Source organism: Mastomys coucha, unplaced genomic scaffold, assembly GCF_008632895.1.
Source record: "Mastomys coucha isolate ucsf_1 unplaced genomic scaffold, UCSF_Mcou_1 pScaffold3, whole genome shotgun sequence".
NCBI lineage: Eukaryota > Metazoa > Chordata > Mammalia > Rodentia > Muridae > Mastomys > Mastomys coucha.
The window spans coordinates 19,479,454-19,494,636 of NW_022196909.1; the positions used below are offsets into that span (position 1 = coordinate 19,479,454).

At 39.7% G+C, this 15,183-nt stretch overlaps 1 protein-coding gene across 1 annotated transcript in view; it reads left to right on the forward strand.

Moving 5' to 3' along the window:
* Nucleotides 1–15,183, forward strand: part of Ros1 (ROS proto-oncogene 1, receptor tyrosine kinase) — a 123,459-nt gene that overhangs the window by 51,751 nt on the left and 56,525 nt on the right. The window contains exons 18-26 of the mRNA XM_031348214.1: nucleotides 1,399–1,499; nucleotides 2,895–3,109; nucleotides 3,559–3,719; nucleotides 4,096–4,240; nucleotides 6,915–7,177; nucleotides 8,911–8,974; nucleotides 9,250–9,452; nucleotides 11,389–11,594; nucleotides 13,917–14,203. Of these exons, the coding sequence (XP_031204074.1) occupies nucleotides 1,399–1,499; nucleotides 2,895–3,109; nucleotides 3,559–3,719; nucleotides 4,096–4,240; nucleotides 6,915–7,177; nucleotides 8,911–8,974; nucleotides 9,250–9,452; nucleotides 11,389–11,594; nucleotides 13,917–14,203 (1,645 nt within the window). The remainder of the gene's footprint in view (nucleotides 1–1,398; nucleotides 1,500–2,894; nucleotides 3,110–3,558; nucleotides 3,720–4,095; nucleotides 4,241–6,914; nucleotides 7,178–8,910; nucleotides 8,975–9,249; nucleotides 9,453–11,388; nucleotides 11,595–13,916; nucleotides 14,204–15,183) is intronic.

A 15,183-nucleotide genomic window follows, 5' to 3' on the forward strand; every position in this document is an offset into this window, starting at 1 on the left:
CTCTCCCTCCTCTCTCTCCTCTCTCTCCTCTCTCTCCTCTCTCTCTTTCTCTCTCTCTCTCTGTCTCTCTCTCTCTCTCCCTCCCTCCCTCTCTCCCTCCTTCCCTCCCTCCCCCTCTTCCTTTCAGAAGTGGTGCATCTTGCTAAAGATGAAGTCATCATTTTAACCCTTTTCAATGCCTATGGGTACCTCCCCTATTCTCAGCTATTTGAAACACATCTATAAAAGCCAAAGAAAGCAACAAACAACAGAAAGACACCTTCAATAATTTCTTCTGTTGCATGCACTCTATTTCCTAGAACAAACAGTATTTCCTCCGGGGCCCACCTAGACAAATATTAAACTAAGATGTGGGTCTCAATAAGAAGACAAAGAAAAAGTAATAACGGGTAGTTTTCACATTTTACCTAGAAATGAGGCTTTATAGACAGTTGTTTATCTGATTATAGCATATGAACATTCCGCATGTTATACATCTTTATAATCAATCTGTGTCGGAATATTTTTGGATGCAGTCAACAGGAAATACATTAGTCATTTTTGGTTGTTTTTTGGAGAAGGAATAGAGTCTCACATAGCTTAGGCTAGCCTTCAGCTCTCTATGTAGCGGAGACTGTCCTTGAACTCCTGGTCTTCTGACTTCCACTTTCTGAGTACTGGGATTACAATCATCTGATCCTTGTGGCAAACTGGAATTATGTGGGGGAGTTTTAAAGAGATCCTTGAGATTCAGTGTCACCCCCCAGGGATCATAATATGATAGGGCACAACCTAATAATTGAGATAAAATTTCTATTGTTCAGTATTCTTAGAGAACAACTGGTTTAAGCCACAGCCAAAGTCACTCCCCTGTGTGACTAAAGAGTCTAAAGTTACAGTTAACTTTTGGGGGAGGCTTAATGCAAATTCTATTTCTTTTCTTTTTTTTATTTTATAAATTAATTTACTTTTTTTTTAACGCTCCCTATTCCATTCTATTTCAAACTGAGTAGCTCAGGAGTAGGTTGGCAACTGTACTCTTTGAAAGTTTTGGGGTGCTGCTCAGCTGAGAACCACACATGGAGAACCACTAAGTGCATAAAACTGAATACCTGGTATTCTTGACTTTTAAAGAATTTTAGGAAATATATGTATATTTCCACAAAGTGTATTTATATGATTTGATATTTAGTGATGGTAAAAATCCCTGATCACATTATTCAAAAGATGTTAAGATGAGGTCTATAGTTAAAGTCTGACCTATTCACAAAGGTATATTTTAATCTGGGTTTGATTCACTTTCTTTTTATTTTTGCAGCACGGAGGACTGAACAGATGTTCTCCACTATGCTAGGCAAGCACTCTACTTGAGCTATGTCCTCAGGCCTGGCTCACCTTCTTGCCTTATTCTCTGTTCAGGTTATTGCTCTAACACTAGACCTCAGTGATGGGCTCCTGTACTGGCTGGTGCAGGGCAACCAGTGTATTCATCTGTACACAGCTGTTCTTCGAGGATGGAGGTAAGATGATCCCTGGAAGGCTGGAAGAGAACGCTCTGCCTTTCTAAATACGTGTTTTTATTTTCTGAGAAAGCCCCAGTGAAAGGAGATAGGCTTCATCGACACACAGAATTTTTGGTATTGTGCTCATCTTTGTAAAGAGTTAAATGAGCAGTTCAATTCTTTGTATCCAGGCTTACCTCCAGCTTAAGTGTCACCCTATACCGATAGCAAATTCATTCACTCACAAAGCAGAGTGAGCATAATCATGCGGGCATGCAGGCTTTTTGTCGTTGTTGGTTTTATGTGAACTGGATTTCAGGGGAGATGACTGAGTGAGGTTATTAGGTAGATCAGAAGGGCGCTCTCCCAGGCCAGTGACTATTTTGTGTATCTGTAGATTGGGGCTCTTATAAATGTAAAAGAGGAGCCACTCATCCTGGGTAAAGTCCCACAAATCCTTTGGTCTTTGGCTATCTGCTTGTCCAACCTCCTCCAATAGACTTTCTTTCTTTCTCTCTTTCTCTCTCTCTTTCTCTCTCTCTCTTTCCTTCTTTCTTTCTTTCTTTCTTTCTTTCTTTCTTTCTTTCTTTTTTTTAAAAACTTGTAATTGTGCTGTCTCCAGTGTTGGGTTATTGTAAGTCCTTGGTGACTCCAAGACCTCTGCTTCCATTCATATGGCCTCATTGAAGTTTTTGAACAAATAGCATTTTTTTTTTTACTGTTTTTTTTTTTTTAACCATTTTTTTGTGGCTTTCTTTCTGGATGACAACTTTTCCCTATGGCCTGCAAGAAGTTAGCACTAGGTCTTTTTTCTGTGACTGCAAGTGTTATGGAAGTGTAAGAAAAACTACATGTAAACAATTTAAGTTATGATGTCAGTGTTGCCCAAACCACAAGGATTTGTTTAAGCCTGAAACTTTTGTATATTCTTGTAATATATATACATGTATATATATTGATTATATATTATTGATTATATCAATAAAATTATTGATAATAAGAAAATTTGGTTTAAGTTTGGTGATTTAAGAAAAAAATTAAAAATCAATTTAATATGAAAGTAAGTAGGGTTGGTGAGATGGCTCAGCGGGTAAGAGCACCGACCGCTCTTCAGAAGGTCATGAATTCAAATCACAGCAACCATATGGTGGCTCACAGCCACCAGTAATGAGATCTGACACCCTCTTCTGGTGTGTCTGAAGACAGCTACAGTGTACTTACATATAATAAATAAATAAATCTTAAAAAAAAAAGAAAGTAGACATGTTGAAAGTTGTTGCAAATGTCTTTTTTGCTTATGTGTTCACAGACATGCATGTATTTATTTAGAAGCACATAATTTCATGACTGCCTGTCTCTCCCAGTCCTCCCTCCCAGTCCAGATGCACATTCATTGATACTATGTTTCAACAGTGGTGGGGACGCTGCCATCACAGAGTTTGCAGCCTGGAGTACTTCTGAGATTTCCCAGAATGCACTGATGTACTACAGTGGTAGACTCTTCTGGATCAACGGCTTCAGGGTCATTACAGCACAGGAAATAGGTCAGAGGACCAGTGTGTCGGTTTCGGAGCCGGCAAAATTCAATCAGTTCACGATTATCCAGACGTCTCTCAAGCCTCTGCCAGGTACAAGATTTTATCCATACCCACTACTTTCATGCTTCTCTTCAACAGATATTTCAATAGATGATCTCCCTCTTTCAACATAACTCTTAAGAAAAAAATGAGTATTTTTTAATTTGTATAGAGCAAATTTAATCTTAAACAAAATCATAGCCTGCAAAAATTAAAAACATTTTAAAAGGTACTTTGAAAGGAATGGAAACATTTGACACTTATTTGTTTGTTTGGAGACAAAGTCATGTGGAGCCAAGATTGACTTAGAAGCCATTTTGTAGCTGAGACCTTCCTTAAAGTTCGGATTTAAAGTGAAATCCCTCTGCTTCCATCTTCTGGCGAGATGACAGGCATGCACCAGCGAGCCTGGTTTTAATTCTAGGTATTCGTCGTTTCCGCTGGGCCTCCGTGATTCTGGGCTTATTTTTCTTACCGTTTCTTTCTTTTTCACTCCACAGGGAATTTTTCCTCTACTCCCAAGGTTATCCCAGACTCTGTTCAGGAGTCATCATTTCGAATTGAGGGACACTCTTCAAGTTTTCGAATCCTGTGGAATGAGCCCCCTGCGGTGGACTGGGGCATAGTGTTCTACAGTGTGGAATTTAGCACCCATTCTAAGGTGTGCTGCTGTTTCAGTGCTGTTTCCCAGAGGACCCTCCTCATCACGGGGCCGTGTACATGTGATGTGTACACTCAGCCAAGCGAACCTCTTTGGTTGTTTTGCCACAGCATGTGGTGACTAAGCGCACTCCCAACAAGAACACATGGGAACACCCATGAGAACACATGTGCAGCAGTCTCCGATTTGTGCTAATCACAGTTCTGGCTCGGGTTTAACTGGTTTATCTCAGAGCCATAACAATGATCAAAATTTACATGTCCAAGATTTCAAGTCTCGATTTTAGAAGTAAACTGAAATTTAGGATTTTTTGTTAGTTATGAGTACAAAGTTAATAATTTTTTTCCTCTAAAAATGTTTTGTGCTTATGTTTTAGTTCCTGGCTATCGAACAACAGTCTTCACCTCTTTTTACTGTGGAAGGGCTGGAGCCCTATGCCCTATTTAATCTTTCTGTCACTCCTTATACCTATTGGGGAAAGGGCCAAAAAACGTCTCTATCATTTCGTGCACCGGAATCAGGTAAATTTAAAAAAAAAAAAATTAAAACAATAATAAGACACAAGTTTTTTTTCTTTGTCTGGTCTGGAATGGATCGTCAATACTAGTTAAAATAACTTTCACTTTTATAGAAGTGTATAGGTTCAATAATCTTTCAATGACTTCTTGGAGATCAGAATAGTAAAATCAGTATCAACCCTTAGATATATCCCAAAGGTGAATTGTTGAGAGATTAAGAACTATTTTTCTGTACAGTAGTAATATTTAAGAGGCAGGTGAATTGTTGAGAGATTAAGAACTATTTTTCTGTACAGTAGTAATATTTAAGAGGCAAAAACATGTTTCAGGAGCATCTATGAAGCATCTTACTAGGTGGACGGGCTCTGAAGAGCGGCAGGTGTTAATGCTGGCAACTCAGGGTTCTGAGCATAAGTAACTGGCATCCGGATTTTGTGCTTCTTGGAAATGTATTTGAAAAAAGAACACCAGCTTTATCCTCACAAGTGTATATCACTTTGAAGTATGCCAAGCATACTTACAGGCACTACACTTCTATTCAAAGTTTATTACCACCTATGATTGATCCCACACAGCTCCGAGGTACACAAGGCAAGCGTTAGAGTCTCTCCCGTGGACGTGAGAAAGGAAGCCCACTAGAGACTTGCGTGAAATAGCTGCCGAGTGGCAAGAACGTAATCCAGAGTTTTTACTGGAGTTTCATTAGTCCCATGGAAGGCATTTTTGGCAAATATTGGTTAGTGGTTGTATCACACTAATTTAACTTCTATAAACTTCTGGTAGGGGATCCAGCACGTAATAAGAACTCAGTAGACAGGTCCACTCAGAAGTGAACTTTTTAATGGCACAATTAATTCAATAATATTTATCAATGAATGTCATGACAGGAACATAGTGGAAAATGGGCAATGTTCTGCCCCCTGGTAGCATTTGGATCAAACTAGGCTTTAACATTGTCTTGGGCTTCCAGCTTTGGTAGTACGGTTCTGTGGTCATGAACTTGATTGCATCCCTGAGGGGATCCTCTTAGAGCCTATGACATCTGACAGATATTGAGAGCAGTGAGGAAGAATAAAGGGATTTGGCCCAAACCTCAGAATATTTGTGACATAGCAAACAATTATTCAGGCTCACTGATCTTTATTAAGCACTTATATGCCATTTCAATTTAGATTTGGGACGCTCTTAAGTAAGGTATAGGAGTACTTTGTTTTTATGGAGGGTGGAAATGAATATATCTGCTTCTAGTATAGTAGACACGAGGCCCTGATAACCAAATTGAGAAGCATGGCCTGTAGCAGTCAAATAATGTGGTAAAACCGTCAACTCTGTCAAAATACCTTGCGTATTTCTAGAAGAGGGAGGTGTCCATGAATCAATGTGGTCTCAAAGGTCTTTCAGTGCAGAAACCTTAGGTGGATTGTCAGAGATGGTGTGAGAAGAGATAGGTTTTAATTACTGTTAGTTCATTATTATCATCATAGCAGGGAGCATGGTGAACCATAAGGAGGAATAGCCCTGAATCTGAGAGCTTTATGTCCTGATCCATGGGCATCAGAGAGAGTGAGAGAGAGAGAGAGAGAGAGAGAGAGAGAGAGAGAGAGAGAGAGAGAGAGACAGAGACAGAGAGAGACAGAGAGAGACAGAGAGAGACAGAGAGACAGAGACAGAGACAGAGACAGAGAGAGACAGAGAGACAGAGAGACAGAGAGAGAGAGATGGAGAGAGAGAGAGAGACAGAGAGAGAGACAGGAGAGACACAGAGAGAGAGACTGGCATGGGCTTTTGAAACCTCAAAGCCTTCCGCCCCCCCCCCCCACACAGTGATACACTTTCTTCAACAAGGCCACATGGATTTTAACAAGGCCACACCTCCTAATTCTACTAAGCATTCAAATATATAAGCTTATCGGGGCTATTGTTATCTAAACTACCTCAAGGTATCGTATGATAAGAGAAGGATAGTGTAAAAGGAACTGCAGAGAGAATAGAGGTGTGAGTGAGGGACATCAGGAAGCAAGGAGACTGGTAATGGAGAAGGTGTGAGACCTTGCTGAGGTCCTTCAAGAATATTTGGAATAGAAATACCTGGGAATACATGGCTTTGTTCAACTCTAGCATAGCTAAGGATGGAATGTCTAAGCCATACTCTAAGGATATCTGTCAGCCATTTCCACCACTTTCTGCTTCCTTTAGGGTTAGCATAATGAAGGCTAGACGCCGAATATGTTGTAGTTTACCTCCTGAACTGGGTGAAGGGCAGTTATAATCATTTCTTCCCCTCCTAATAATTAATATCATTTAATCTGCTCTATCAGGATGACAGTGGATGTTTTGCTTTCTTAGGGATAACCAGTCACCTTTCATCTGTTTGGGGTCCAGATGAGAAAGATGAGTTTGAATAGTAGTAAGAGGACATTGCGTAGGGTATAAGGGCATCTTTGGATAAGGACAGTGGTAAGGACATCATAAAGACTTGCAGAAATATAAAGATGGGCTTCTGAAGAAAACTGTAGACTATTACTCTAAGCAGAGCCTTAGGAATGAGAGCAATGAACTTTAATTTCCTGGAACAATAAACGCTTTTTGCTGAGCTGTCCATACCATGATGATCATGGGTTATAAAATTCAGCTTTCTGTTCTATCTCCCCTGTCTACCTGTGTGTCTACTCTTCAGTTCCATCAGCACCAGAGAACCCCAGAATATTTATATTGTCAAGTGGACGATACACCAAGAAGAATGAAGTTGTGGTAGAGTTCAGATGGAATAAGCCTAAGCACGAAAATGGAGTGTTAACCAAATTTGAAATCTTCTACCATATATCTAAACAAAGTGACACAAATAGATCAACTGAAGACTGGAAGTTTGCCAGTGTTACACCCCCAGCGATGTCTTTTCAACTTGAGGCCATGAGTCCTGGGTATACTGTTGCCTTCCAGGTACAAGAGAGAAAGCAGGGATAGACACCTTTTTTGATTTTAGAATTTATTTTCATTATTTTAAATCATGTTCTTGCACTTCTGCATGTACATATGTACATGTATGCGGAGGTGCCTACAGAGGCCAGAGACACTGGATCCCGGGAACAGGAGTTACAGGTAGTCTGTGAATCCCCTTGTGAGTACTGGAGTGTAATAATGGGTGGCTAATGAAAAGACTGGACTAAGGCTTCCTATCCTGGCCTAGTGGTGGTGGTCCATGCCTTTAACCTCAGCATTTGGGAGGCAGAGGAGGAAGGATCTCCATGAGTCCAAGGCAAGCTGGTAAGCTTGATCTACAAAGTGAAGGACTACACAGAGAAACCCTGTCTCAAAGAACCAAAAACCAAACCAAACCAAAACAAAAAAGAATTCCCACATTGTTAATAATTTAATTCCACTGTGAGCAGAGAAATCAAGTGATCAGGAGTATATAGGACAAAGAAAGAGTAAAGTTTAGGTAAAGGATACTTTGACAATAGCCTTGCATTCAGAATACTGTGTTTGAGTACTCGTAGGCTACCTACCGTGACCAATTATTTTGTACTCATTATCACAATTGATCCCTGGGTCTGTCAGCTAAGTCCCAAGGCTGCATGACTAGGCAATGATATGCCACCCAATCCTGATCCAGTCTCTATTCCTGTGGTAGCTATGTGGATCCAAATAGAATGTATATGAAATGAAATGCATACTTGCTTTCAAATATAAGGAGGCTTGATTATTTTCTCCTTCTAAGCCTCCTTTTTAGGAAGTATAGTCACTTTAGCTTACCATAATTCATAGGGTTTTATGTCTGTTAACTATTTTATATAACCTGATCTTGGAAACCCTTGAATACCTTGTATTTATTTAAAAATACTTAATTGATGAGTAAACACTGTTTATGTTTCAGGTGTGACAACTATTGATAAGTTTCAGGTGTGATGGCTAGTGACTACTTGTGCCAGTATTGGGGAATGATTGACACAATCAAATTAATCAGCGCATGAACACACCTGTGATACATAATAATCACCCAGACTAGGCTGGAGAGATGGTTTAGCGGTTAAGAGAACTGGCTGCTCTTCCAGAGGTCCTGAGTTCAGTCCCCAGCAACCACATGGTGGCTCACAACCATCTGTAATGGGATCTGATGCCCTCTTCTGGTGTGTCTGAAGACAATGACAGTGTACTAACATACATATAATAAATAAATATTTAAAAAAAAATCACCCAGACCCTTCCCACACAATGGAGATATTTACCATTCTTCACTTTTTTTTTTTACATCAGAAAACCAACTGTGGGTACAGGCCAATATTTTCTCCCTCAGTTATTTATTACAATATACTTAGATGTTAACAATGACTTCCGGCTGGAGTGAGCAGGACCATCCTGAGTTCAATTCCTAGCAGCCACATGATGGCTCATGGCCATCTGTACAGCTAAAGTGTATTCATACACATAAAATAAATAAATAAATAAATAAGTAAATACCCCCCCAAGCCCCCCAAAACTCAATGACTTCAAACTATTTATAATATAAAGTATATGCAATGTATACAATGTATTGTGTATACATTGAATACTGTGTATTCAATTGAGACAGTGTATACAATGAATACTGTATAATTTATTAGTCACAGAATGTACTGCTAATGAGAACATCTATGAATATGTTTTTAATTTTTTCTTCCCTTTTTATTCTTTAGGTTCGAGTCTTTACATCCAAAGGGCCAGGACCATTTTCTGATATAGTGGTGTCTAAAACATCAGGTATTTGTTATCTAAAAATATGTAAATGATGATTTAGAAGTATACATTTTTGATTGGTGTGTTTAGAAGTAAGAATGGCATCTCTGGATTTAAAGTTAAAGCCAGATAAAATACTTTTCTCCCACACCAAAGTAGTTTGAGGAAACTTAGGATCAGAGGTCCTAAGAGTTTTTGTTGACATGTGAGAGGAACCTGGCCCATGGATTTTCAACACGGCTGATGATTTCTAACCTGAAGCTTGTTTCTTATGTGTACTGTCTATTTTTCGCTTGCAGAAATCAAGCCATGTCCATATCTCATATCTCTTCTCGACAATAAGATCATGTTTCTAGACATGGATCAAAATCAAGTTTTGTGGACATTTTCCCCGGAGGGAGACGTCAGCACAGTGGGGTACACGGCAGATGATGAAATGGGGTATTTCACTCAAGGAGATTCACTCTTCCTTCTGAATTTGCGCAATCATTCGAGCTCCAAGGTATTTCCCTTTGTGATTCCTTTGAAGTGAAGGATGTAGTTAAAATGGTTAGCCAAAGTGGGAAACTTCAAGGTAAGAATGACTGAAATAGCAACTAAAGGTGTGGTCATTTAGGCATACATAAATACAGAAAGGGTTTGTGCATGTGACAGTCAAGACTGGTTTTTGGGTTTAAGGAACTGGTTCTGCTTCTGGGGCTAGTGAGGGTGATAGCTTCTTTTAGAACAAGTATCTGAGAGAATCATCCTAAAGAGAACAGAGAAAGGCTTCTTTTGACTCACTTTTAGAAGCTTCATCTATAATCCTTTGGCCTTGTCACTTTGAGCCTGTAGTGTACTTCATGGTAGATAGTGCCCCGGGTCATTCAGCTGCTCATCTCTTATTCAAGAAAGGACAGAAAGACCAGGATTCCAGAGTCCCATAGCCAGTGACCCCAAGACTTCTCACCAAGCATCCCCTCTAAAAGCTCACCTGTTCCCAATATCTGCAAGGTTTAGACCATGTCTTCAACACGGGCTTGGGATGGGAGTGGATCTTCTAGATCTAAAATCTAGTAGGAGACAAAACATTACAGTCCTTGCTCTTTACAAAGCTGGTCTATGGTTACTCTACCCCTAGGAGGCAGTATTGCACAATGACTAACGTGATGTGCTTTAGAGTATGATTTCACGGGACTTATGGATACCTATATCGTTTATGAGAGCTGAGGCCATAATGTATTGACTCTCTAAGTGGTATCTGATCTTTGGGTTCCCATGGAGATTAAATGAGGAGATCAATTAAGACATCAGTTGTTAACTAACGGTCAAGGGTCAAGCACAGCATCGGGCTCTGTGGTAGCCATTCACTAAATATGAATTAATATCAAAGAGAGAGTAGTATAAGTGCTATGCAGAGAGCAAGGTATGGTGGAATCATGGCCCAGGTTAAGGTGGCATTCTGTAGATAGCAGGAATCTGTTTTGCATAAAGATGAGCCAGGAAAAGGTGTGTGTGTGGGAAGCAGCAGAAGGAACTCCAGAGCAAAGGCAGGGGAACGGGGAGCCGCAACATGCCTGGGGTTGTAAGGAGAGGGAATCTGGAGTGTAGCTGTGGGTTAGGGTGATAAAGCAGGGGGATGGGTGGGATAACGGTCAGGTGTCAATCTAGAAGCTAGAAGTAAGCTATTAAAGACATTTAGTGAGTCATTTACTGGCCAACTTGTGTCTTTAAAAAAACGTTTAAAATTTATTTTCATATATTTTCTTGTTTTGAGATAGAGTCTCACATAGAACAGGGTGTCCTCAAATGAAGTATGTAGCTGAAACCGACATTCGGCTTCTGATTTGCTTTCTTCCACCTGTTTAGAGCTGGCCTTGCAGATATGCACTACTACTTCCAGCTTCAGATGATGTTTAAGAATGCTCTCTCTTTCAGCAGTGGGAGTCATAGAAAGCCAGGAGTTAGGTGACAGTCAAGGAGGTGAGAAAGGAGATGCCAAGCTGGGGAGGGATTTCTAAAGAGACTAGCTCCCCATATACTGATATGAGAAGAAAATAAAGGGGGAGCCATATGTATACGGAATGACTCCCTGGGTTAAATTTGGCATCTTTAACAATACAGAGTGCAAGAGAAAAAGAGGTTTGAGGTAGGGTGATTGGTTCTTATTTTTGGAGTACCTCACTTAGAGATGTTCCTTAGGCAGTTTTATATTCGAATCCCTAATTGAACAAAGCATCATGCCTGAAAATGAGGGGCCTTCAGATCAGAGCTGAAGCCAAGTGACTAAAATAATCTAGGGGCAATATACAGCATGAGAAAATGGCACGTGGTATACTTGTTACAACATAGAGTGAGTGAGGCTTGGGGTTACAGACAGGTTCAATGGGTAATGATATGAACAGTTAAGGAAGTGTGCAAATGGATGACCACTCTTTTTGGCTGCCTCCCATGTTAAGCTTTTCCAGGATATGCTGGTTTCTGACATTACAGTTATTGCTGTTGATTGGATTGCAAGGCACCTCTATTTTGCTCTGAAAGCTTCACAAAACGGAACACAGATATTCGATGTTGACCTTGAACACAAGGTGAAATCCCCCAGGGAGGTGAAGACTTGCAAAGGACATACAACAATAATTTCTTTCTCTGTATATCCCCTCTTAAGGTATGGACATCTTTTTTTGCAATGAAAGATATATAGACTTTAATGTAATAGCTTTGCTTAATATTAGAAGCCAGCAATGGTAAATGAAGATGCTTATTCTTTTGTTTTGTAGAGGGTATTACATAGTGCACACTGACATTGAGCTGACTGTGTAGCTGGTGACCAGAACTCCCTCCCCACATTCCAGTTTTAGCTCTTGGGTGCTTGGCTTACATGGTTGGGAACTGGATTAAATTATAATGAATAATAAATAAATAAATAATTCTAAGCCAAGATTGGTAGTCCATATGTGTCATTCCAATTACTCAGAAGTCAGAGGCAGGAACATTGTGGGTTCAAGGCCAAACACAGTGATTTAGTGAGACTCTCTAACTCAAAATGTAGAAAATAAGAGTAAGAAGTAAGGCTCAGAGATAGAATTCTTATCTAGACTCCAGGCTTAATCTCTAACATACACATTTTGATCCCATAACTAACAGTTAAGGTTAGAATCTTAATGCATGTTGAAAATTTGACTAACCCACAGGCTAATTAGCAGAAAGAAAGGCATAACAAATTTTTACATTGGTGAATTTTATAACAGTGCAGGTGGTAAAGACAAGATGTACATGTGACCAAGACAAGATGAGCTGCACAGGAGGCCAGCAGCTGTGGCCCAGTGAAAGCTCTTTTAGGTCTGTCTATCTTCATAAAGTTCATATCTTCATAATAAAGTCTTGAGACTGTATTATGAAGCAGCTGAGTATCAATTTCTCCAGCTTGGAAAGGATGTTTTTTTACAGGCATGGACATGGGCTATTTTGAAACTAAGTTGTTTATTGGCATTAAGAAACAGAAATAGACACCAGTTCTTGCTGGAGCTTGGGGAAGTCTGTGAGGCTCTGAGGGAAGAGCTTGCACCAGGTAGATGCTGCGCCATCAACATGGGCAAAAGAGACCCTAACAAGATGCAGGACAAAATGTCCTGGTAAGCCTTCTGCATGCACACATACCGGGAGGAGGACAAGAAGCACCCCGACTCCTAGGTCAACTTCTCAAAGAAATTCCAGGAGAGATCGAAGACCATATCTGCAAAGGAAAAGTCAAAGTTTGAAGATCTGGTCAAGAGCAACAAAGCTCATTATGACAGGGTGATGAAGAATTACATTCCTCCCAATGGTGTTAAGAAAGGAAAGAAAAAGGATCCTAATGCTCCCAAAAGACCAAGTTTCTTCTGGTTTTGCTCTGAATATCGACCAAGGATCAAAAGTCAGCACCCAATATCTATTGGAGAAACTGCAAAGAAACTGAGTGGGATGTGGTCTGAACAATCTGCCAAAGATAAACAACTGTATGAGCAGAAAGCAGCTAAACTAAAGGAAAAGTGTGAAAGGGATATTGCTGCAAACTGTGCCAAGGGCAAAGGTAAAACAAGAAAGAAGGGTCCTGGTAGGTCAACAGGCTCAAAGAAGAAGACTGAATCAGAAGGAGGAGGAGAAGGAGGAGGAGAAGGAGGAGGAGGAGGAGGAGGAGGAGGAGGAGGAGGAGGAGGAGGAAGAGGAGGAAGAGGAAGAGGAAGAGGAGGAAGATGAGGATAAAGAAAAAATGGCTGCCCTAAAATGTGTGGAGTGTGTGTGATCAGGCAACTATTTTGATAATGTAAAATTTGAGTGCAGCTCAATATTAGCTTCAGTATAAAAATTGTACAGATTTTTGTATGGCGATGAGATTCTTTGTAGAGAAATAGTTTTTACAAGAAAGAGCTTATAGCTTTTTCAGGGGCTACAATGTACAGTTAGATTTAAAGCTCTTGATGTTGAATGCTTCTAAATATTTAACGGTTTCTTTAAATTCTTATGGTAGCAGAACAAGCTTAATAGGAAAGTGTACTGCCAGTAAAAAAAATCTTTTTAAGATTTTTTTTTGTTTTTGTTTTTTTTTTTGTTTTTGTTTTTAATTTGTAACAAAGTAATGCATATTTAAAGGAGAAACAGAAACAGAGGGTGGAAAAAGACATACTGAAAATATGAAAATAATTTTAGATTTTATAGGCATTAATGGCCACTGAAGGTGCTCAGACCACAAATCTTACTTACATGATTAGAGTCCAGGGCTTTAGCTGTAACACATTTAAAAAAAACCTACTGGGCAACATTGAATTGGACTTCCTGTGACCTTTTCCATTTCAGAAGGAAGTTATTTGATATTTGGATATGCTTACTCCCAAGGCTGCACATGTCTTCTCATTATTATGCAGTGGTTGATCTTCATTAGAAAGTAATATTTCAAGTGACATGTGTTTCTTCATTAAATTAAAGGGATGTTCCCCCCTCTTCCTAATAGTCGCTTGTACTGGACAGAAGTTTCAGATCTAGGCCATCAGATGTTCTACTGCAATATTAGGAATCACACCTTGCATCATGTTCTACAACCCGAGGCCTCAACCCAGCATGGACGGAGCCAATGTTCTTGTAATGTGACAGAATCTGAGTTAAGTGGGGCAATGACTGTGGATACCTCTGACTCAGACAGACCATGGATATACTTTACCAAAAGGCAGGAAGAGATCTGGGCCACGGATCTGGAAGGATGTCAGTGTTGGAAAGTCATCATGGTACCTGCTATCCCTGGTAATGTGCTGATGTAGTCAAATCTCTTCTTCTTCTTTTTGATAGGTTCCATGTAAGTCAGGGTGGCCAGAAATTCACTCAACAGCCAAGGATGCCTTTGAACGTCTGATCTTTCTTCCTTTCCCTCCCAAGAGCTTGGGTTACAGATGTGTGTCACCAGGTTTAGTTTTATGAAGTGCTGGCTATCAAATCCAGTGGTGTGTGCTAGACAATCTCAGCTGAGCTATATCCTCAGCGTGTATATCCTCATTTATAACAGCAGCCTCTCTTGTCCATTAGAAAGAGCTTGCGGGGGCTGGGGAGATGGTTCAGTTAGTAAAGCACTTGTTGTATAAAAAACGAGGACCTGAGTTTGAATCACTAGTACCCATAGAAAAAGCAGGGTGTGATGCACATCTGTAAAGCCAGTAATCAGGAGGTGGAGATAATCAGTATGTCTATGAGAATTGACAAACTCTGGGTTTATAAGTTTTGATCACACAAATACCAATTAAAATGATAATCTTAGCTTGGCACGGTGGAACATGCTTTTAATCCTAGTACTTGGGAGGCAGATCTCTGTGAGTTTGAGGACAGCCTGGTCTACATAGTGAGCCCAAAACAGCCAGCCAGTACTACATAGAAAATGTATAAAACAACAACAACAACAACAACAACAACAACAACAACAATAACAAACCAGACCAAAATAAAACAAAACAAAAAACAAATTATAATCTTAATCCTCACTGTATTTGACTAGTCTAAAGATGGACTAGTTATTAGAAAGAAACCCATAGCAAATTGACTTCTAGCCTCTGCATATACAAACAAGTGCATCCATACATATGTGCTCACACTCATGCATACATATAGAAGCATAAATGCATCCATATATGTATATACCATAAGAGAATAAGAGATAACAAAACAAATAAATAAAACAAAACAAATAAAAAAGGAGGATTATTGCAGGTTTGGATAAATTGATCAATCTGTAG